Consider the following 26,178-nt stretch of genomic DNA (forward strand, 5'->3'; position numbering starts at 1 on the left):
ACTAAGCGCAGGGCCGCGCTTAGTAACCCGATGTTTACCCTGGCTACCGTCGTAAATGTAAAAAAAAAACAAACAGTACATACTCACATTCCGGTGTCCGTCAGGTCCCTTGCCGTCTGCTTACCGCACTGACTGACTGCCGGCCGTAAAGTGAAAGCACAGCACAGCGGTGACGTCACCGCTGTGATCTGCTTTCACTTTACGGCCGGGAGCCAGTCAGTGCGGGAAGCAGACAGCAAGGGACCTGACGGACACCGGAATGTGAGTATGTACTGTTTGTTTTTTTTTACATTTACGACGGTAACCAGGGTAAACATCGGGTTACTAAGCGCGGCTCTGCGCTTAGTAACCCGATGTTTACCCTGGTTACCCGGGGACCTTGGCATCGTTGGTCGCTGGAGAGCTGTCTGTGTGACAGCTCCCCAGCGATCACACAACGACTTACCAACCATCACGGCCAGGTCGTATCGCTGGTCGTGATCGTTGGTAAATCGTTTTGTGAGACGGTACCCTTACACAGTATGTTAGATAGTATATTAGTTGGCAAGTCTGTCTTCTTGACCCACCAGCCATAAACCCTTAAATTCACAAGCCAATATACAGATAAAAAGTCAGTTCTTTTTGGTGTACAAAAGCATGGTTGTCTGGGAAATTAACCCCTTCAAGACCTTGCCCTTTTCCGTTTTTGTATTCTCGTTTCTCACTCCCCTTCTTCCCAGAGCCATAACTTTTTTATTTTTCCATCAATATGGCCATGTGAAGGCTTGCTTTTTGCGGGACAAGTTGCACTTTTGAACGACATCATTGGTTTTAACATGTCGTGTACTAGAAAATGGGAAAAAAATTCCAAGTGCGGTGAAATTGCAAAAAAAAGTGCAATCTCACACTTGTTTTTTGTTTGGCTTTTTTGCTAGGTTCACTAAATGCTAAAACTGACCTGCCATTATGATTCTCCAGGTCATTATGAGTTCATAAACACCAAACATGTCTAGGTTACGTTTTATCTAAGTGGTATAAAAAATTCCAAACTTTGTTAAAAAATAAAAAAAAAAAAAAAAAAATTTGCTCAATTTTCCAATACCCGTAGGGTCTCCATTTTTCGTGATCTGGGTCAGGTGAGGGCTTATTTTTTGCGCGCCGAGCTGACGTTTTTAATGATACCATTTTGCTGCGGATACGTTCTTTTGATCGCCCGAGGCGACCAAAAAAATGTAGTTCTGGCGTTTCAAATTTTTTTCTCACTATGCTGTTTAGTGATCAGGTTAATCCTTTTTTTTATTGATAGATCGGGTGATTCTGAATGGGGCGATACCAAATATGTGTAGGTTTGATTTTTTATTGTTTTATTTTGAATGGGGCGAAAGGGGGGTGATTTAAACTTTTATATTTTTTTTATTTTTTTCATATTTTTTCAAACTTTTTTTAACTTTTGCCATGGTTCAATAGCCTCCATGGGAGGCTAGAAACTGGCACAACTGGATCGGCTCAGCTACATAGCAGCGATCATCAGATCGCTGCTATGTAGCTGAATTGCAGGCTTGCTATGAGCGCCGACCACAGGGTGGCGCTCACAGCAGGCCAGCATCAGTAACCATAGAGGTCTCAAGGACCTCTATGGTTACTATCCTGACGCATCGCTGACCCCCGATCATGTGACGGGGTCGGCGATGCGCGCATGCCGGTTAAATGCCGCTGTCAGCATTTGACAGCAGCATTTAACTGGAAAATAGCAGTGGGTGAATCGCGATTTCACCCGCCGCTATTGCGGGCACATGTCAGCTGTTCAAAACAGCTGACATGTCCCGGCATTGATGCAGGCTCACCGCCGGAGCCCACATCAAAGCAGGGGACCTGACCTCCGCAGTAATAGTAAGGCGGAGGTCGGGAAGGGGTTAAGATACAATCTGGTTTCTTCACAACCATCTATACCTAACCTGCACAAACACCTCATCCTGCTGATATCCCATAGGCAGACTCTATAGCACAAGGCAGCACCCCCATAGGGAGACCCTGTAGTATAAGGGAGCACCCCTATAGGCAGACCCTGTAGTATAAGGCAGCACCCCCATAGGTAGACCCTGTAGTATAAGGCAGTACCCCCATAGGCAGACCCTGTAGTATAAGGCAGCACCCTCATAGGCAGATCCTGTAGTATAAGGCAGCACCCCCATAGGCAGACCCTGTAGTATAAGGTATAAGGCAGCGCCCCCATAGGCAGACCCTGTAGTATAAGGCAGCCCCCATAGGCAGACTCTATAGCACAAGGCAGCACCACTATAGGCAGACCCTGTAGTATAAGGCAGCACCCCCATAGGCAGACCGTGTAGTATAAGGCAGCACCTCCATAGGCAGACCCTGTAGTATAAGGCAGCCCCCAAAGGCAGACCCTGTAGTATATGGCAGCCCCCATAGGCAGACTCTATAGCACAAGGCAGCACCACTATAGGCAGACCCTATAGTATAAGGCAGCACCCCCATAGGCAGACCCTTTAGTATAAGCCAGCACCCCCATAGGCAGACCCTGTAGTATAAGGCAGCACGCCCATAGGCAGACCCTGTAGTATAAGGCAGCACCCCCATAGGCAGACCCTGTAGTATAAGGCAGCACCCCATAGGCAGACCCTGTAGTATAAGGCAGCACCCCCATAGGCAGACCCTGTAGTATAAGGCAGCACTCCCATAGGTAGACCCTGTAGTATAAGGCAGTACCCCCATAGGCAGACCCTGTAGTATAAGGCAGCACCCTCATAGGCAGATCCTGTAGTATAAGGCAGCACCCCCATAGGCAGACCCTGTAGTATAAGGCAGCCCCCATAGGCAGACTCTATAGCACAAGGCAGCACCTCTATAGGCAGACCCTGTAGTATAAGGCAGTACCACCATAGGCAGACCCTGTAGTATAAGGCAGCACCCTCATTGGCAGATCCTGTAGTATAAGGCAGCACCCCATAGGCAGACCCTGTAGTATAAGGCAGCACCCCCATAGGCAGACCCTGTAGTATAAGGCAGCCCCCATAGGCAGACTCTATAGCACAAGGTTGCACCCCGATAGGCAGACTCTGTAGTATAAGGCAGCACCCCCATACGCAGACCCTGTAGTATAATGTAGCCCCCATAAAAAACAATAAATACTCATGCCTCTTCTTCCTTGTTATCGCGGTGCTCCGAGCTCTGAGTCTCACTCATCTCCTGACAGCGGGCGCCAGGTAGTGATGTCGTCGCGCCCGCTGTCAGTGTCGGTGACGTCAGACGCTGACAGGGCATGATGGGAGAAGAAGCGCAGCGCTCCTTCCCTCATCAATGTGGTCAGCTGTATCGGCTAAATGCCGAAACAGCTGACCTTTCGATGACGGGCGGGGGCTCACTGCTGGCACCGGGCCGGCTCAAGGGCCCCGTAGGGGCAGAGCAGGGAGATCAATTCTCCCTGCTCTGCCACAGAATGTAACTGTATCGGCGCACTGCACGTGTGATACAGTTACAGTAGCGTAGCTCCGGGTGGGCCCCCTCTGAGCACCGGGACAGGGGCGATGGCCCCCTCTGCCCCCCCCCCCCCCGGTATCTACGCTACTGGGGTGGATGGATGTACAGACAGGTGGGAGGATGGTGATAGTTATAATAGCATCATTCTTATCATTGGATAGATGTTACTGTAGATAGACAAAAAGATAGATGTTTATGTAGTTGAATATAATTTTATTATATAATTTTCTTATTACAGATGAAGAGAGAGATTAATAATGTAGATGATAAACAATATATGTAGGTAATAATATTATTAATTATTTGTATTACTATTACAGTATTTGATACATAACAGACATATATATGTATTTAGGTATGTGTATATATGTAGGTAAGGATAACAACATTATCATTATTTATCTATTATAATATTATTATTATTATTATTATTATTATTATTACAGATGAACCCTTTTTGAGCTCCCGCAGATATTCTGTGATCAGCGCGGTCTTTGTGCCCCGTAGATCGGCACATAATAATACTTTGTGGAGCCAGCTGCCGTGTTCTCCCTTCCCGGTTGCACGTTGTGAGCCCTCGGGCAGATCAGGGAGCGCAGGATATTATGTGACGTACGGGAGGCGAGACCTCCCTTTTCCCTGGAGTGCCCCTCATCCCCGCTCATTGAGAGAAGCCAGCGCTGATCTCACAATCCTCGACACTTCAGGAACTAGGAAGCCATCTGCCGGCTCCGAGACCGGTGCCATGGAGTGATGGTGCCACCCTGAACCTCGCTGCACCAGGCACCTAAATACCCTCATGATGTTGGCCCCTGCAATAGCCATGGGGGCCACCCTGGGCACTGCCGTGGGCTTCCTTTCTTTGTGCGGACTGATATGTTTGTGCAAATATTTGCATAAAAAGAAGCCCCCCGACAGCGGGGAGGGCACACCAGTGACCATGGCCAGCGTGCTGCAACCTGGGCAAGTGGTAAGTGGCCGGGGCCACCCGCGGGACATTATGGGCTCATGTGTCAATGCTTCGTTATTTCATTGTTGTGATGGGGGCTGGAGAGGGCGCTGAGGATGGGTGCGGGGGTCCCCCACATACAGTAATAACACCTCGCTGATATAGCAATATACAGAAGGGGCGAGTTTTACATTTTTTAGCTCCACATGAGAAGTAACATAAATCCTCCTGACACATTAGTATAGCGTCACCCCTGACATCGCCACACATTAATGATCTGCACTCGTTAAGATAATTAATAATCTAGAGCTGTGATACTACAGGGGTTAATCACCATGTCCTGGCCTCACTGCCATCCTATAATGATCTGCAGATAGAATGGTGCCAGCTGCTTTAGAACATCTTGAATCATCCTACTCAATCATTAAAAAGAATGGGAAGTAACTGTTGGAAATTGTCAGTGCTGCAAGTCCTAAACTGCTGTCCAGTCTATGATCTTAAGATTGAGGGGCTCCGTTCACATCTGATAATAAAGACTTGGATTGACCTGAATGGCATAGAGAGAAGTTATTACATTCTAGCTTCCTGCAGTCGCCACTAGGGGGAGCCTGGGAGCTTCCTGCATACTATCTTGTTGAATAAACAGTGTGCACTAAGCTCCTCAGCTCCCTCTGGTGGTCGCTGCAAGTAGTCAGGATTTCTTCATTTACCCCTGTGCTATGGAGGGTACACGGGGAGCTTCTTATCAGGAACACTCTGCCAGATACAGAGATATAATAAGGGATGAATCCTCAGGTCTTCATGTTTGAGCCAAACAAGTGGGACCTTCTTGTAAGGTGGAAAATTCCTTCTAAGAAATCTGTCCATCCAATGTACTGTTATTGGGTGAAATGAGCAGCTGCGCTCTGGAGAGAATGAGATTAAAGGGTTATGTCACCATAGATAAAGAGATCCATCATCCACAAAAATATGAGAGCAAAATGGAGACAAATGCAAACAGAATATCGCTATAAAATCACTTTACAGATTTCTACTCAACATCTTTATAAATAGAAAAACTGACATAGATACAGACTCCAGGACCTAGCAAAAATAGAGAGATTTGGGATAGATAGATAGATAGATAGATAGATAGATAGATAGATAATAGATAGATAATACATAGATAGATAGATAGATAGATAGATAGATAGATAGATAGATAGATAATAGATAGATAATACATAGATAGATAGATAGATAGATAGATAGAAAGATAGATAGATAGATAGATAGATAGATAGATAGATAGATAATAGTTAGATAGATAATAGGTAGGTAGATAGATAATAGGCCCCAGGACGCGTCACGTTACCATAAAACTCTGCACAGATATAGGCAGAAATTCTTCTGAGGCCAAAAAGTAACCAAGCAACGTGGGGAAGAGATGTCAGTGCCACATGTGTACGTGGATTCAGAGAGGAGCCGAGCGCAGGGTCTCCCCGGGTCATGGACGCCATGGTACTTCTCCTTCTGCCTGATATCTTCAGGCCTGAGAAATGAAATATCCATTTCAGATCTTGCAGAATCATACAAGGAGGGTAAGAGAACAAAGAACTTGAAGGAGGTTAAGAGAACAAAGAACTTGCTTTATTTCTAAAAACAGCGCCACTGTTGGCATCAGGCCGTGCCTGGTATTGCAGGTCAAACTTTTCTAAATTAACACAAAACCAGTCATAACCTATGAACAGAGGGGGCGCTGTCCGTCGACTGTTCTCTTCATGTTTTTTTTTCTATTACCTTCTGCTATTATCTCATGCATCATGGGCGATAACACAAATCAGTGCAGCAGACACTTTTAAGACCCTCTTTTTGTTCCATTTTGTACGGTAAGATTAATTTGTATTCTTTTCTATGCTCATTCAATAATCTGGGATATTTGACTTTCTTTACATATTCATATACATTAATTTCATATTTTACATACAGAAAGTTAGAGAAGTAAAATATGAAATGTTTCTTGCAGCCACCACTAGGGGGAGCTCATTGTAACTGTATCACATTGAACTCTTTGACGCTATATGAATCTGTATACAGGTAGCTCCCCCTAGTGGTGGCTACATATATACTAGAATTTAGCCTATAATAAGATTAGATTAATGTAAAGAAGGCAGCGAGATAAATTCAGCGCTAGAGCCTCTTGTATCATGATAGTGATGGCAGACAATATTTGCAGTGGTTGCACTGTTGTCCATATACCTACGAGATGTTTTGGTCAATTTTCTGCAAGAATATAATCTATCAATTCTATGTGGTTTCCATTGTCAAGTAAAATATGTGGAAGTATTTTGCAGTCTATACATACAGGGGGTGTCACATTTTGGTATTTTCAGATTATGAAGAGACTCTCCTAGTATCTTATATGACATTTTCCTTATTGTGACATCAATAACCCACCACTAGGGGGAGCTCACTAGATAAAGAAGTATACACATCACATTAAAGTTAAAGGGGTGCTATACTTTCTTCTAGTAACTTTTCAGAATAAGCTGTCCTGTGTACATAAGAAAAAACACTACGTCTGGCCATTATATGACTTGTATTCTGCATGTTCACTATTTTTCCCCTTTTCAGCAGCTCCTTTCTCTTTTAATTTTCAATTGACTTTAAACTGGAGGGAGCAGACTAGCTCCTATGATGTCTCCAATACATAGCACCACGCACAGAGATATAGCCCTGCTCTTCATTCCATAGTTAGCACCCAGGAACAGCATGGAGGTAATTATACAGCAGTACTGCGCAATGCAGATTTGAATCCAGCTATTGAGAGAGGTAAAAGACTTGTTAGAAAGCTCAGCACAATCTTTATGTGTCTCCACCTGCTTGTTTTCTCACTTTGTTACTCCCTGCTCCCATCCCCTCCCCTTTCCATAGAGCAGGTGTGACCAGACACTGCATCTTGCCAGAGTTGAGCAGCTTTTTCAGAATGAATGATGAGTTCGGGAGGCAGGAGAGAGTGGAAGAAGTAGCTCGTAAGTGGAGAAAGAAGCAGATTTGTCTGATAAGATAAATTGCAAAATTACTTATATTTGCCTGTGCTACTGATGAATGCAGCGTTTGTTGAAAGTACAGTTCTAATTTAACAATATAGAGACTGGAACCTTAGCTCTTTACCTCAGCTCAAGGACCTTATCCTTTTAGGATCTGTGGGTCCCAGCGGTCTGCATTGATTTATAAGGGGTCCGTCAGGTTTCTGTTTGTTGTTTATTATCAGGTCAGAAGAAAAAGTTCTGGGTGCATGTCCTAAATAGAACAGATAAACGGAAAGCGACACTACTCTGTCCTCCTCCTCCTGGACCTGCCCTGCTTCTACACTACTCTGTCCTTCTCCTAGACTTAAAAATAAGTGAAAGCAGTCACAGGGGAGCGCAGAGGAATCAACCCAGGGAAGGGGAGATGTCGAGCACCACCGCAGCTCCAGCTGAATACCTCCAAGGGAGGATAAGAGCGTATGTCAAACAGAAATCAGTCCCAGGAGCGCTGAAGAAAACTCAGACAACATATGTAGTTTACCACAACGCGTTTCAACAGTAAACACCGTCTTCTTCAGGTGGGAAACTCCTGGGACTGATTTCTGTTTGACATACTTCTCCTGGACTTGTCCTATTCCTTCTATACTACTCTGTCCTCCTCCTCATGGACCTGTCCTCTGCTTCTACACAACTCTGTCCTCCTCCTCCTGGACCTGTCCTCTGCCTTCTACACTACTGTGTCCTCCTCCTGGACTTGTCCTATGCCTTCTGCACTACTCTGTCCTCCTCATCATGGACCTGCCCTGCTTCTACACTACTCTGTCCTTCTCCTGGACTTGTCCTATGCCTTCTACTCTACTCTGTCCTCCTCATCATGGACCTGTCATCTGTGTTCTACAATACTCTGCCCTCCTCCTCCTGGACTTGTCCTCTGCTTCTACACAACTCTGTCCTCCTCCTGGACCTGTCCTCTGCCTTCTACACTACTCTGTCCTCCTCCTCCTGAATCTGCCCTGCTTCTACACTACTTTGTCTTCCTCCTCCTGAATCTGCCCTGCTTCTACACTACTCTGTCCTCCTCCTGGACTTGTCCAATGCCTTCTACACTACTCTGTCCTCCTCATCATGGACCTGTCATCTGCGTTCTACACTACTCTGTCCTCCTCCTCCTTGACCTGTCTTCTGCTTCTACACAACTCTGTCCTCCTCCTCCTGGACCTGTCCTCTGCCTTCTACACTACCCTGTCCTCCTCCTCCTGAATCTGCCCTGCTTCTACACTACTCTGTCCTCCTCCTCCTGAACCTGCCCTGCTTCTACACTACTCTGTCCTCCTCCTGGACTTGTCCAATGCCTTCTACACTACTCTGTCCTCCTCATCATGGACCTGTCATCTGCGTTCTACACTACTCTGTCCTCCTCCTCCTTGACCTGTCCTCTGCTTCTACACTACTCTGTCCTCCTCCTCCTGAACCTGCCCTGCTTCTACACTACTCTGTCCTCCTCCTGGACTTGTCCTATGCCTTCTACACTACTCTGTCCTTCTCATGGACCTGTCATCTGCGTTCTACACTACTCTGTCCTCCTCCTCTTGGACTTGTCCTCTGCCTTCTATATTACTCTGTCCTCCTCCACCTGGACCTGTCCTCTGCCTTTGACACAGTGGACCATTCACTATTACTACAGACCCTCTCATCTCTTGGCATCACAGACTTGGCAATATCCTGGATCTCGTCATACCTAACAGACTGGGCATTCAGCGTCTCCCACTCACACACCACCTCCCCACCTCGCCCCGTATCTGTCAGAGTCCCGCAAGGTTCAGTGCTAGGGCCCCTGCTCTTCTCCATTTACACTTTTGGCCTGGGACAGCTCATAGAATCTCATGGCTTTCAGTATCACCTCTATGCTGATGACACACAGATCTACATCTCTGGACCAGATATCACCTCCCTACTAACCAGAATCCCTCAATGTCTGTCCACTGTTTCATCCTTCTTCTCTGCTAGATTTCTGAAACTTAACATGGACAAAACAGAATTCATCATCTTTCCCCCATCTCACGCCACCCCAACGGAAGTATCCATCAAGATAAATGGCTGCCCACTCTCCCCAGTCCCACAAGCTCGCTGTCTCGGGGTAACCCTGGACTCTGATCTCTCCTTCAAACCGCATATCCAAGCCCTTTCCACCACCTGCTAACTCCAACTCTAAGATATCTCCTGGATCTGTACATTCCTCACCCAAAAATCTGCAAAAACCCTAGTCCATGCCCTCATCATCTCCCGCCTTGACTACTGCAACCTCCTGCTCTGTGGCCTCCCCTCGAACACTCTCGCACCCCTCCAATCTATTCTAAACTCTGCTGCCCGACTAATCCACCTGTCCCCCCGCTATTCCCCGGCCTCTCCCCTCTGTCAATCCCTTCACTGGCTCCCCATTATTCAGAGACTCCAGTACAAAACCCTAACTATGACATACAAAGCCATCCCCAACCTGTCTCCTCCATACATCTGTGACCTCGTCTCCCGATACTTAAGGTACCTTCACACTAAGCGACGCTGCAGCGATACAGACAACGATGTTGATCGCTGCAGCGTCGCTGTTTAGTCGTTGTGTAGTCGCTGGAGAGCTGTCACACAGACGGCTCTCCAGCGACCAACGATGCCGAAGTCCCCTGGTAACCAAGGTAAACATCGGGTTACTAAGCGCAGGGCCGCGCTTAGTAACCCGATGTTTACCCTGGTTACCAGCGTAAACGTAAAAAAAAAAAAACCACATACTCACATTCCGGTGCCCAGCGTTCGCTTCCCTGCACTCCTCCAGCATCCTGTGTCAGCGCCGAACATCTCCGGCATCTCCCACAGAGCAGAGCGGTGACGTCACCGCTCTGCTTTACGGCCGGCACTTACACAGGAGAGCGATGTCTGCGGGAGATCCAGCGACGAAATAAAGTTCTGGACTTTCAGCAACGACCAGCGATCTCACAGCAGGATCCTGATCGCTGCTGCGTGTCAAACTCAACGATATCGCTATCCAGGACGCTGCAACGTCACGGATCGCTATCGTTATCGTTGTAAAGTCGCTTAGTGTGAAGGTACCTTTACCTGCATGCAACCTCCGATCCTCACAAGATCTCCTTCTCTACTCCCCTCTTATCTCCTCTTCCCACAATCGTGTACAAGATTTCTCCCGTGCTTCCCCCCTACTCTGGAACCCTCTACCACAACACATCAGACTCTCGCCTACCATAGAAACCTTCAAAAAGAACCTGAAGACCCACCTCTTCCGACAAGCCTACAGCCTGCAGTAACCACCGATCGACCAAACCGCTGCACGACCAACTCTACCCTCACCTACTGTATTCTCACCCATCCCTTGTAGATTGTGAGCCCTCGCGGGCAGGGTCCTCTCTCCTCCTGTACCAGTCATGACATGTATTGTTTAAGATTATTGTACATGTTATTATTATGTATACCCCTCCTCACATGTAAAGCGCCATGGAATAAATGGCGCTATAATAATAAACAGAGCCTTAGATGGGAATCTATACATTTACTTATTTACTGCCATTAATTCCACAGCGCTTTACAGCCATCACCTGTCCCCATTGGGGCTCACAGTCTAAATTCCCTACCACTATGTCTTTGGAGTGTGGGAGGAAACCTACGCAAATGTGGGGAGAACATAAAACTCCCTGCAGATGTTGTCCTTGGTGGGATTTGAAACCAGGACCCCAGCGCTGCAGAGCAACAGTGCTAACTACTGAGCAACCATACAGTGCTAACCACAGAGCCATCATACAGTGCTAACCACTGAGCCACCATACAGTGCAGACCATTGAGCCACCATACAGTGCTAACCACTGAGCCATTGGGCTGCCCTCAAAGTTACATTCTATCGCATATATATTTTGTAATCGGAACATTTCGGAACTTTCCTTCTCTTTCATCTTCCCCTCTCTTCCGTCGCTCATCTCTCTTCCTTCCATCTCTCCCATCAGATGAATGTCTACAGATGCACTGAGCCGGTTCAGCCACAGGCAAAGCTTCGCTTCCCGCACTTCATTTCCAGCAAGGAAACGTCCCCGGAGATGGTTAATTGCAAAGACCAAGCTTTGAAGGTTGCAGGGAACGACCAGCAAGATGCGAAGGATGAGAACAAACCAGTGGAAACTATCTCAGGAGGTTTAGTCTCAGGTGCGAGAATGGGGACATGGAAATTCTTAAAGTGATATTAACCATGTTGGTAAACGTTAAAGGGATTGTCTTGTGTCTTCATTCTTTTCTATGTGGATGTGAGATTGTTGGGACTTCATCAATGGTGGGGAGAGAGGGTCTTCACTTGATGACACAATCCCTTTAATTTCATGTCTAGTTTTTAGTTCTAGGACTTTCTATGGTGGAAACCCCAAGGCACCCAATACAAATATTAAAACTTGTGACCAGTATGTGCCCAGGGGAGCAAAAACTGGAATTACCTGTTGTTTGTAAAACAGGATATAGTTAGCATGTACTGCGCTGGGGGCATGCTTTAGTTTCCTCCTACATGCACCAACTTGCAGATTAGCAGGTGGATAATCCATTGTAAAACAGGAACTGTATGTTTTTATTACTATCAGAAAGCATATTATTTGGAAGCTAAGTAATGAATTGTAAGTATAAAATATTATTATAGAAGTCTGAGCACCAAATCCTCTGTAAAACTACAGCTATATGATAAAATTCTGTCCGCCTGCAGCCACCACTAGGGGGAGCTCAATGTAGATGGGTTTATATAGTGCAACAGGAGCCATGTAGGCTGTGAGCTCCCCCTAGTGGTGGCTACAGGCAGACAACATGTTATGATTGATCATTCAGCCTCAAATAGGGGTCCTGAAGCTAAATAAGTAAATTCACCTAAAAAAGGGGTTGAAGAAGTTTGTAACGAGCCAATCAAGGCCACAGCCTGCTCAAGAAAAGTGTAGTAAACATAGACAATTTAAAAAAAAAAAAACTAAATCAATCAACCTCAGCTTGTCAATAGTTGCCAGAATATTTTACTATCCCAGAAAGAAAAAAAAAAGTGGAAGAAAGGGAAGGCACGTGTGACCAAGATGTTTATGGAGATATATTCGGGATCCTAATTAATCCGCTGAAGAACAAGATTTCCTGGCGGCTCATGCTGTGGATTTGGGTCTCGTCTGGGCGCTTCCTGCTGCCCAGAACTTACACTGGAGAGCCCCCTGACATCAATAGCACTCGGTGATACTTTGTATCAATGTGATGATGCTTCAGCTTACAAAGAATCTCCATTACTATGGCACATGCTTAAAGGGAAACTACGTTTTGTTGTTTGATCTGCAATATTAAAGGGATGACGACCGAAAGTTTGGAAAAATGCAGCTGTGACTGATCTCCATTATTAGGCAGCCAGAATGATTGATATTCCAGGAGAGAACAAAGTCTGGGGGTAATGACTGCGGATCTGAGCGCTGAGGACTCCTGGGTTACAGCGACATCCAATATTCACAGAGAGGAGCGATCTCAGCCCGTGTGTAATACAGGATGATGGGAGTCATTGTGGAGAGAAGTAGTAGTAGTATGTATACAGTGATGAGCCATACACACATAGGAGAATGACAGGACGCATCATCTGCAGCTACAGTACCTATTATCTATCATCTACCATCTATCAATATTTATATATTATCTACCTATACAACTATTATCTATCTTTATCTATCTATTATATATATCTGTCTATCTATTATCTATCCATCATTATCTATATATATATACTGTATATATATATATATATATATATCTGTCTATCTATCTATATCTATCTATTATTTATCTAGAATCTATGATCTATCATCTATCTATTGTCTATTATCTATAATATATTATCTATCTATTATCTATCTATCATTTATTATCTATCCATCCATTAATACCTTATACTTATAATCTCCAGACCAGATCCCCCATAACTCTCCTGATCATGAGGATGATGAGAAGCTGAGCCCTTTTCTTCACGCACCAAAACTGCGCTATTCTCTGGGGTACGACCGTCAGACGGCAGAGTTATGTGTGTCTTTCCTTGAAGGTAAATATATCTATTCATGATATGTGGTGATGAATTTTCATTATATGGAGATAAGGAGACCCAAGTAAGAGTATAGACACGTGCGGATGCTGCGTATTAATATTCAGTGATACTCCCCAGGGGTCTAGTTCTTCACAGCTGTATATTCATGGCTGTAACACAGGAAACTATTCCAGCCTGCAGGCTTATGGCAGCCGATGTGTCAGGCACATTTTCTTGTGGACGCCATATTAGAAAGTTCCTCTGGATCTGAAAAATATGTTAAACAATGCCGCCGCACACGTTCATCGGTTCTTTGTCCACCACGGCTATGAATATGGACAAAGTGCATGTATTGTGAGAGAAAATTAATTTTTCTATTGTTTCATTAAAAAATGTTGTGTCGCTTTGGCTTTTCTTAGCTCTTAGCTTCCCTGCACATTGCTGACTGCAGATTGAGTTAACTGAGAATCTGTCAGTGAGCTTGCTCTGGGTTATTGAGAACTAATTAATTTTTTACTACTGGCTTAAGAACTAAGCTAACAAGCTGCGTGTTGTCCCAAGCGCAGGTCTCTGCCATCACAGACCTCTCCTGTCGGTAATTCAACGAGTTCCACTGAAGTCACATAAACAGAGCAGTGGCTTCTCTGCTGCTTTCCTCTGTCGATGGGGCATGACTGCTGATGTCATGCTGATTGACAGCCAGTTCCCCATAGTTGGCTGTCAATCAGCATGACATCAGCAGTCACGCCCTGTCAACACAACAGCTGGAAAACAGAAGAGCTGCTCTGTAGACGGGGCGTGACTGCTGACGTTATGGTGATTGGCAGCCAACTAATTATGGGGAGCTGGCTGTCAATCAACATGACATCGGCAGTTATGCCCCATCGAAAGAACAGCTGGAAAACAGAAGAGCTGCTCTGTTGACGGGGTGTTACTGCTGATGTCATGGTGATTGACAGCCAACTAACTATGGGGAGCTGGCTGTCAATCAGCATGACATCGAAGAGCTGCTCTGTTGATGTGGAGCAGCTAAATGAGCAGCAGGAGCCGGCGCTGGGTAAAACAACCCCTTTAACTCTTTTATGTCTTTTTCTGAACTCCTATGTACTTCAGACTACATCAAAGTTGAACTGAACTTCAAGTGAAATCAAGTGAAAAGAGCATAAAAAAGACAGATAAGAGAGTTATAAACTCCCTGTCAAAAGAAGCTCACTGATCGATCCTCAATACACTCATTCTGAATCCAGCAATATCCAGAAGCCAAACGTTTTAATGAAAATCAATTGCAAATAATTGTTTTCAGCTCTACGTTCATGCATTTAAGTGAAAAAAATGTCAATTGCCCAGAAGAAGTTCACATAATGTAAGATGATGCAATACTCGTAGGAGTTGGGCAAAAAAAATAATTGGCACAACTGTCAGCCAATGGTATGCAGCCTCAGACACTCACAAGCCAATCACAAACTGAGAAAGTTTGCTGTAACTAAAAGTCAGCTTCTGATTGGTTTTCCCTGCTCCTTCAAGAGTTCAAGCCCACAAGGGTCCCGGAAGCTGAGATTTGTGGAGCTGTTTTCTTGTGTCCTCTTATATTAGGTCTTTACCTGCCCCTCTAATAATGCTGCTGATTGGTAATATTTTCACCCTGATTAATGCATACGCTGCAAAAAAAAAAAAAGAGTTAGCCCTTAACCGGCAGAGAGCAATTTTTACATGGTGTGATTAATTTGGCAAAAATCCATTTTTTTATTAAACAAACATTTTTTTTCCTAAATATTGGTAAAAAAATAAAAAAATTAACCCTATGTTGATATATTGCAGCTGTAGGGGCGTTGCTGTCAGGAGAGGAGGATTGTGGGAGTCACTGCTACGTCCTGGGAGCATTAAATACTCATGATGGCCAGACGGAGGCGCAAACAGCACTTGTAAAAAGAAAGGCCCACACGGTGTGGGAAGAAGCTCTGCTCTTTCCTTTGAAGGAGGAGGACAGAGCCGATGCCACGTTGACCCTCACCCTAAGAAATTGCGATCGCTTCTCTCGACATCAGGTGGCTGGAGAAATCACCCTGAGCCTGGCTAACGTGGGCATTCCTTTTGGCACAGCACGATGGGTGGACCTCAGGGCCCCGGAAAAGGTGGAGAAAATGTCGGATATTCCTGACGTTTATGTTAAAATATGAAAAAATTGCAGTTTAAATGTGCTGACATCTAGTGGCCAAACACGGTATTGCAGTATTTAAAACAAAAAATCTCACTTTACAGCCTGCAGTAAAACTGGATGTGGTCACAGCACTATTGGTGAACCTCAGGGCCCCAGAAAAGGGGGAGAAAGTGTCAGATATTCCTGATGTTTAAGTTAAAATATGAAATATTGCAGTTTAAATGTGCTGACACCTGGTGGCCTAAAACGTTATTGCAGTATTTAAAACAAAAAGTCTCACTTTACAGCCTGCATTAAAACTGGATGTGGTCACAGCACTATTGGTGAACCTCAGGGTCCCAGAAAATGTTAGAATATGAAATATTGCAGTTTTCACATATGCTGACATCTAGTGGCTAAACACGATATTGCAGCCTTCTAAAAGAAAAAAGTTTTCACTTTACAGCCTGCAGTAAAAACTGAATGTGGTCCCCTGGTTATACCTGGACAAAACAGGGTTAATAGCAGAATGACAAGTCCTGAGAGCTAGATATGGCCAGCTTTAGAATAGCAATGTCATCCTGTGAGTTGGTTGATCTCAGTAGGACTGGGGACGCCACAGAGATAGATGAGATAAATGTTAATGATGGAAACATATTTTAAAGGGAAACTGGAAACTATTATTAGAAAATTACCTTTTGTTTAAATCAGGTTTTTGGTTGCATGTATTACCAATATTAACAATGTAACAATCTGTAATAAAAAAAATAATAATCTTGCCATTTTCACACTGAACACTAGGGCTTTTTTATACTCATACTTCCTATGATTTCTGGAAGAGTTTTCAGCAGTTTCGTTATCATCAGAGGCAGGATTAATGACTGATAACACATCTATCTATAGTGGTATGTAAAAGCTTGGGCACTCCTGGCCAAAATTACTGTTACTGTCAACAGTTAAGCAAGTTGAAGATGAAATGATATCTAAAAGGCCTACAATTACAGATGACATATTTCCTTTGTATTTTAGGCAAAAATATACATATTTTCATCTTTTACACTTTAAAAATTACAAAAAAGAAAATGGTCTGATTCAAAAGTTTTGGCACTCTGCATGGTTAGTACCTAGTAGCACCCCCTTTTCCAAGTACCACAGGTTGTAGACGCTTTTTGTAGCCAGACAAGAGTCTATCAGTTCAGGGGAGAGGTTTTCTTCTGATGACTCTTTCATGAAGGCCATATCAGGTGTCTCTGAACAGTAGAACAATGTACCACAACTCCAGGGTCTGTTAAATGTTTCTGAAGGTCTTTTACAGTCATATGGTGGTTCTGATTTGCCTCTCTAGCAAACCTATGAGCAGGTCTAACAAAAATTTTGCTTGGTTTTCCAGACCTTATCTTGACCTCCACTGTTTCTGATAACGGTCATTTCTTAACTACATTTAGAACTGAGGAAAGGGCAACTTGAAAACGCTTTTCTATCTTCTTGCAGCCTTCTATTGCTTTGCGGCCGTCACCATTTTCATTTTCAGAATGTTAGGCAGCTGCTTAGCAGAACCCATGGCTTTTGTTTTTTCGGCACAAAATTATAGGATGCTGAGTTTTTTAAAGCTGAGAAACTTGCATCACCTGTACTTTTCTCCTCCTCCTGTACAATGACTGATAACACCTCTTTATGCATAAAACTCAGGCTCAACCATTCACAATAGGTGATGTCACAGCTCACCTCCTCCTCCTGTACAATGACTGATAACACCTCTATATACAGTAGACAACACAGGATCCACCATTCACAGTAGGTGATGTCACAGCTCACCTCCTCCTCCTGTACAATGACTGATAACACCTCTATATACAGTAGACAACACAGGATCCACCATTCACAATAGATGATGTCACAGCTCACCTCCTCCTCCTGTACAATGACTGATAACACCTCTATATACAGTAGATAACACAGGATCCACCATTCACAATAGGTGATGTCACAGCTCCCCTCCTCCTGTACAATGACTGATAACACCTCTATATACAGTAGATAACACAGGACTCACCATTCACAAGATGATGTCACAGCTCACCTCCTCCTCCTGTACAATGACTGATAACACCTCTATATACAGTAGATAACAGTAGATAACACAGGATCCACCATTCACAATAGGTGATGTCACAGCTCACCTCCTCCTGTACAATGACTGATAACACCTCTATATAGAGTAGATAACACAGGATCCACCATTCACAATAGGTGATGTCACAGCTTACCTCCTCCTCCTGTACAATGACTGATAGCACCTCTATATACAGTAGATAACACAGGATCCACCATTCACAATAGGAGATGTCACAGCTCACCTCCTCGTCCTGTGCAATGACTGATTACACCTCTATATACAGTAGATAACACAGGATCCACCATTCACAATAAGTGATATCACAGCTCACCTCCTCCTCCTGTACAATGGCTGATAGCACCTCTATATACAGTAGATAACACAGGATCCACCATTCACAATAGGTGATGTCACAGCTCACCTCCTCCTCCTGTACAATGACTAATAACACCTCTATATACAGCCATTGTACAGGAGGAGGAGGTGAGCTGTGATATCACCTATTGTGAATGGTGGATCCTGTGTTATCTACTGTATATAGAGGTGTTATCAGTCATTGCACAGGACGAGGAGGTGAGCTGTGACATCTCCTATTGTGAATGGTGGATCCTGTGTTATCTACTGTATATAGAGGTGCTATCAGTCATTGTACAGGAGGAGGAGGTGAGCTGTGACATCACCTATTGTGAATGGTGGATCCTGTGTTATCTACTGTATATAGAGGTGTTATCAGTCATTGTACAGGAGGAGGAGGTGAGCTGTGACATCACCTATTGTGAATGGTGGATCCTGTGTTATCTCCTATATATAGAGGTGTTATCAGTCATTGTACAGGAGGAGAAGGAGAGCTGTGACATCACCAATTGTGAATGGTGGATCCTGTGCTATCTACTGTACATAGAGATGATATCAGTCATTGTACAGGAGGAGGTGAGCTGTGACATCACCTATTGTGAATGGTGGATTCTGTGTTATCTACTGTATATAGAGGGGTTATCAGTCATTGTACAGGAGGAGGAGGTGAGCTGTGACATCACCTATTGTGAATGGTGGATCCTGTGTTATCTACTGTATATAGAGGTATCGGTCATTGTACAGGAGGAGGAGGTGAGCTGTGACATCACCTATTGTGAATGGTGGATTCTGTGTTATCTACTGTATATAGAGGTATTATTAGTCATACCTCTATATAGGGTAGATAACACAGGATCCACAATGACTGATAATACCACCCCCTGCTCCAATACAAAATATAGGGTCAGAGTAAAGATTTTAATTCTACTTTTTATTTGAAATACAGATTGTGATGTGTAAAATATAAAACTGACATTTTTTGTTTTTAATTAATGTAACAAAAACCTGATTTAAACAATATTTTGATGACACAACAGGTTTACCTGCCGGCTAGCCACTGGCTGACCCAAATCGCAATCTCGGCTCTGCTCCATCTGTGAGTAATAACAGGTACAGCAGTGAATTAATCAGCAGATCTCATTACTGAGGCAGAAGACGTCAGCAGATCCGCTCCCGGGCGATAGCTCATAAAAAAATAAATCTATGAAATACAGCAGCTCAGTAAGAAACGCAGCAAATAATGAGTCCCGTCAGCCGCGGTAGCGCTGCATGCGGTCTGCACTGGGCCGTGCATGCCCTAGTTTACAGATGAGGCATCTTCCTGCGTCATGGAAGATCTGCTGGAGTGGTCCTTTAGTGCCGATCATCACTGATTCACTTGTATGGGGGGAGGGCAGACGGTTCCTGCAGCTATTCTTAGCACTGCTCATACGCTCCCCCCATCCTCACCTTAATATCCTCCTGGTGTCAGGGAAATTATGGAAAGTAGACAAAGAGAAATGCTCAGATCGGCTTCGTGCACCTGTGTGATGATCAGAGGTGCAGCATTTACAGCCACTTATTCCTATTTATACCGCATGAGTTACCGTAGATGTTTGCAGATAGTAAATCCATTTGGTGCTAACCAGAAATAACTAAATATTGTCTGCATGAAGAAAAGGACAGGATGCCTTACAGCCGGAGTGTGGGGTGCGACGGCATGCATCAACTTTTGTGACCCTGATGAAGAGTATACCCAGGGCCAGCATAGGTTTTATATAATCATACAGTCAGATAGTGCCCACATAATACAGTCATACAGTGGCCAAATTATGTAACCAGAGTGTTCCCAAAGAATACAACCATTAGGTGTTCAAAAATGCAGTGTCTAAATACAACCATACTGTGTGCAAACAGTGCAACCAAAGAGTGCCATCATAATGCAGCCATACAATATCCATATTAAATAACCAGGGTGTGGCCAAGTAATACAATCATATAGTGTCCACAAATACAACCAAAGAGTGCCCAAATAATACAGCCATACAGTGTCCAAATTATATAACCAGAGTGTGCCCAAATAATACAGTTATAGTGTCCAAAAAAACAACCAAAGAGTGCCCACATAATACAGCCATACAGTGTCCAAATTATATAACCAGAGTGTGCCCAAATAATACAGTCATACAGTGTCCAAATAATACAACCAAAGAGTGCCATCATAAAACAGCCATACACTATCCATATTAAATAACCACGGTGTGCCCAAGCAATACAATCATATAGTGTCCAAAAAGTACAACCAAATAGTGCTTTATAATAGTTACCCAGTGTCAAAATTATATAACTAGAGTGTGCCCAAATAATACAATCATACAGTGCCCAAATAATAACACCTTACTGTGTGCAAATAATGCAACTAAAGAGTGCCCAAATAATACAATCATACAGTGTCCAAATTATATAACCAGAGTGTGCCCAAATAATACAGTCATAGTGTCCAAATACAACCAAAGAGTGCCCACATAATACAGTCATACAGTGTCCAAATAATACAACCTTACTGTGTGCAAATAGTGCAACTAAATAGTGCCCACATAATACAGTCATACAATATCCATATTAAAAAACCAGGGAGTGCCCAAATAATACAATCATATAGTGTCCAAATTATATAACTAGAGTGTGCCCAAATAATACAATCATACAGTGTCCAAATAATAACACCTTACTGTGTGCAAATAGTGCAACTAAAGAGTGCCCAAATAATACAGCCATACAGTGTCCAAGAAATACCAAACAATGCAATAATAAAACAACTATACAGTGCTGATATAATACAACTACACAGTGCAAATAGGATACTACCATACAACGTACTAATAATACAATCGTTCGGTGTCAGGATAACAGTGTCTGCAAAGAATACAGTCATACAATGCCTAAATAAATAAATAATATAATACAGTATACATATAATACAATCATTCATTGCCCAAGAAAGGGAATTATACAAGCAGACAGTTTACAAACTAAAAGTCAATCATACAATGTCCAAATAATATTACCATATGGTGCAAACAAAATACAATGTTACACAGCCCAAATAATACAAACAGCGCATAAATAATACAATCATACAGTGTCAGGATAATACAACCATACGTTGTCTAAACAACTCTGCGTAATCAATAAACTAGGAAATGTAGCAACCAAGTTTGGGCACCAAGAAAAGGATTGGAGTTTGCACAATTTACCTTTTTTAGCCATTGTGCAATAATTGCATCCAATCCTGCAGATTTGGGGTTAGCAGTAACTTGCTAGCTCATATTTCGACTAGATACAACGCTGACTGTTTCCGTATTGCATTGGCAGAATTGTGATTGCAGCTCTATGTGTGATTGGAGGAGCATCCAGACTTACAGAATGTCTAGTGATGTGATAAAGCAGAGGAGTCGTTCTCCCCTGCGCATCTCACGGTATGTTCTTCTCATCCTCAGAACACGGACTCGTCCGGTGAAGTCCTCCTGTCTATGAGTTATCTTCCAGCTGCCAATCGTCTCATTGTGGTGCTGATTAAAGCTCGAAATATACATTCTGATCAGAGCAACAATCTCGTGGGCAAAGGTAAGGGGATAGCTGCCCATTGTTGGGCTCTACGTGGACATTTTTAACTGCACTTAATAGGAACTAGCTGCAATACCTGGCAAAACCATGAATTAAAGTGGCGCTGTTTTGGAAGCAAAATGCAATTTTTTTAATGGGGTCCATTCTTGTAATAAATGATGCTCACAGCCTGACCACATGTGATTAAATCTACTGTGGGAATGCTGCTCCTTGCACGGAGTGCCAAGCTGGAGTAAGGAGGCTCATAGGCCATGCAATGCTCCTCTGGGAATTTAAATATGGAAATAGCCTCATCAGAAGGAAGAGGACTGTATCTCTAACATCACGTAGCTATCCTATAAGTCAATATTGATCCGTTAATGAGCCTTGCCACATGACTTAGGCTAAGAATCCAAAACAGAAACTCCATTTGCAGACACGTGTTTAGGGGTGTTGCCCCTCTTCAGTGCAAAGCAGGAGATCTGATTTGGCTAGGTAAGAAGTCTTTGTGGGGAGTACCAACCCGGCATACATCCAAATCCCTTTTCCTTCTGACAAGGTTAATTGTATATCTAAATTCCCAGAGGAGCATTCCATTCCATTGCCTATAAGTCTCCTTAACATGGCTTGGCACTCTCCGCAAGGAGAAACTTTCCTCCTTAGACCCCTAGACAGGGGCCTTGTGCCTAGCCAAATCAGATCTCTTGCTTTGCACTGAGGTGGGGCGAAACTCTGAAACATGTGTCTGCAAATTAATTTTCTGGTTTGGCTTCTTATCCTAATTTACGTGGCAAGACTAATTAAAGGGTCAATATTGACTTTTAGGATTGCTACATCCAATAAGTGGCTCCAGAGATAAAGTTTCCTTCCCTCTGAAGAGGCTATTTATATATTTAAATCTGCAGTGTTAGCTCCCACTTCTCACAGCCTAGTATGTGTTACAACGTATCAGTGCAGATACTGATAATGTTTCAGTGAATATAAATTGAATCTAAGTTATTGGATACTAAAAGCTAAAGTTTTTCAATGTTCTTGCTGTATGAGTTTCTGCTCATTTTGTAGAGCTTCGATTGCCGTCAACCAATAAGAACCATCATTGTTTACTTCCAGGGGATACAAATGTGTCCGGGTCGTCTGATGGACACAAGGGTCCTCAGCTAATTAATGTAACTATAATCAGTCCTGTGTTTCAGGACAGAGTTTTACAAAATTTTGGGGACAGGGTGATATGGTTTTCATCGACTGGAAGTTGTAGGAATGAGATACAACTTCCAGTCGATGAAGAGCATATCACCTTGTCCCCAAAATTTAGTAAAACTCTGTCCTGAAACACAGGACTGATTATGGTGATGGACTTGTCACATTTCTTCTGTGTGGGTGATGGACTTGGCACGTTTCTTCTGTGTGGGTGATGGACTTGGCACGTTTATTCTGTGTGGGTGATGGACTTGGCACGTTTCTTCTGTGTGGGTGATGGACTTGGCACGTTTATTCTGTGTGGGTGATGGACTTGGCACGTTTCTTCTGTGTGGGTGATGGACTTGGCACGTTTCTTCTGTGTGGGTGATGGACTTGGCACGTTTCTTCTGTGTGGGTGATGGACTTGGCACATTTCTTCTGTGTGTACCTTCGTTATACAGTTCTACAAGTCACTAAGCAAACACCAAACAAACCAAAGTGCCAAATGTAATAAAGCCCCAGGTACGCCGACATCGGAGGCTCCAAAGCAAAACTCGGGATGGTCCACACCCACTACCATTCCATTTTTAGGTCCTATGTTGATCGCTATCATAATTTGTCTTCATATGAAAGCTTTATAATTGCCCCCCAGACAATACGAGCATCAATAAATAAAATAATTTATCATTGTATTTTTTCATGTATCAATTTTTCTTTTTTTTCCTGGAGAACCTCTCTGTAGGAACTTTCCACCATCCTTATGGTAAATTTGAGGGGTTTCCTGCCTAGGGACTAATGTGTGTACATAGAATCCCAATCGTGACCTTTTTTTCTCTCTTGGTAGATCTGTTCGTCAAGGTCACTCTGTGGCATCAGACACAAAGGCTCAAGAGGAAACAAAGCAAAAGGGCAAAACACAAAATCAATCCGGTCTGGAATGAGATGATCATGTTCGAGGTGCCACCGGAACTCCTGGGAGAAGTCAGCATGGAGGTGGGGATGCTCAGTCAGGAGCCTTCCGGGGGACCAAGTCAAGCTCTTGGGTCATGTTATCTGGGGTCAGATCGAACTGGATCAGGAAAGAGTCATTGGCGAGAGATGATAAGTAATCCCAGGAGACAAATAGCAATGTGGCACCGTTTGCTCCCATAAAAGTCGTCCAGCGTCAGATTATACACGGACCTGTTCACGCCATGATGTCGTATCAGACTTGCCATGACTTTATATGTATTGGCCGACTGTCTCATCACCGAAAACAATATGGAGGAAAGCAAAGATCTGTTAGAAGTGGAGTTAAGAAAGAGGCAACAAAGTCAACAAATTGTTCCCATGCAACAATGTATCATTTTCGTCCAGGTACATAGGGGCAGCAGAGGAGAGGTTTTACCCACATTGGTAGGTCTCAGCCAGGACTAATAGGCTCGGGCACTTGTCCAGTTCTGCTTAGTGCTGACTTTGCCCCTAGTTGTGATGTTAAAACTGCCAGCTGTTCCTCCTAGGAGGGGCCATAAGACCACATAAGTGCTCTTCTGTAGGCGTTCTCACACGTTTCCAGGTCAATTATGTATCCCTCACTACATTCCCCAAAGTAATCATTGATATAAAGCCTTATTATTTGTAAAATTCTTTTAACCATGAATAATGGCTACTTGCAATACAAGGAAGGCCATCTAAAGTTTGTATTTATAATGGACTGTCCATAAAGGTTATGGTCCCATTTAGTTAGATCAATCCCTCAATAATGAGCTGATCGCAACGTGTTCTGCTGCTAGGATCTCCAGCAATCAGTAGTAATCTGCTGTGGAGCAGCAAGTGCTTAATTACCCTGCAGCGCTACCGCTAGGGAAATCAAGCATTATATAATGTGCAATAAAAGCAGCGGGACGCCTGTGTAATGCATTTACATGCTATATATATTTATTATGTACATAATTATTTAAAATATATATACTATATATATATATATATATATATATATATATATATATATATATATATATATATATATATTTATAAAAAATTATATTGGTCATATAACATATTATTATAAAATTATATATAAATATATATACACCCACAGTAATTATATATTACATTACGTGATGGAGGTCCAAAAATACCCCTATATATATATATATATATATATATATATATATATATATATATATATATATATATATATTTTTTTTTTTTTTAAATAACAATTACGTACATAATAAAATGAATATATATGTGAATATATTTTGGCGCATTTTTGGACCTCCATCACATAATGTAATATATAATTACTGTGGGTATATATATATTTATAATTTTATATGTTATATGATCAATATAATTATATATATATATATGTATATACACACACACACACAATATATTGAAAAAAGAATGCATGTATATATATATATATATATATATATATATATATATATATATATATATATATATATACTGTAATGGAAAACTCTTATTGACTTCTCAGAGATTATATTATATAAACCCTTTAATTTTTTGGAAGGAGAATATATTTATATATATATTTTTTTTTTACCAAAAGGTATGTTAAAGCTTATAAAGCAAACTAATTAATTACATTTTGGATTAATTTATGAAGAAAAAACACTTTTTAAAGAATGAGGTAGAACACTCCAGAAAATAAGTGCAGCGCAAGAGAAGTCTTGGAATTATTTTTTTTTTTTATATTTTCAGGACAGAGTCTCTATTTGGTAAATGATGTGTTATTAGATAGAAAATGTAAATAGATGCAGTGTGTGTAACTGTGTTACCTATTGTATGAGGTAGGAATACGAGCACAATCTCACCCCATTTGCCATAACTTACGCCTTTCTTCACACAAAGGGCAAGACAAAAAACAAGGGGAGTCAAAAGTTTCCTCAATACAACATAAACTGCCAGATGAATCAAATTGCAGCTGCCTATATCAATCTATGGAGATGGGAGGGATAAGGAGAGCTGGATTCAAAGATACTCTGCTCAGTACCGCAGGATACTGAGCCACCAATAAAGGGAGCTGACGAGCTTACTGCAGACATTTATACACGGAATGCAGTAAGGGCCACCCAATGGTGTTTTATGGCAGTGGGAATGTTATTTAGGCCAGGGGATCTGGGGAAAATAAAGCTCTGATCATTAAAAGGCATAAGAAAGAATTAATCACACAGACTATGAATCTTAAAAAATGTCAGGGTGCCAAAAAGTGGGCAGTCCCATTAAGTTTCATGAGTGGTTCGTGACATTTGACTCCCTGGTGTTTTTAGGGTGAATCACACCTCA

At 42.8% G+C, this 26,178-nt stretch overlaps 1 protein-coding gene across 1 annotated transcript; it reads left to right on the top strand.

The window, feature by feature from the left end:
- The first annotated feature begins 4,066 nt into the window (after positions 1 to 4,066).
- Positions 4,067 to 24,872, top strand: SYT13 (synaptotagmin 13). Its single transcript, XM_077287062.1, has 6 exons — positions 4,067 to 4,450; positions 11,442 to 11,637; positions 13,397 to 13,528; positions 15,329 to 15,642; positions 21,597 to 21,723; positions 23,726 to 24,872. The coding sequence occupies exons 1-6, from the start codon at positions 4,280 to 4,282 to the stop codon at positions 24,031 to 24,033; spliced, it is 1,248 nt and encodes a 415-aa protein (XP_077143177.1). The 5' UTR covers positions 4,067 to 4,279; the 3' UTR covers positions 24,034 to 24,872.
- The last annotated feature ends 1,306 nt before the right edge of the window (positions 24,873 to 26,178 follow it).

Source organism: Ranitomeya variabilis, chromosome 2, assembly GCF_051348905.1.
Source record: "Ranitomeya variabilis isolate aRanVar5 chromosome 2, aRanVar5.hap1, whole genome shotgun sequence".
NCBI lineage: Eukaryota > Metazoa > Chordata > Amphibia > Anura > Dendrobatidae > Ranitomeya > Ranitomeya variabilis.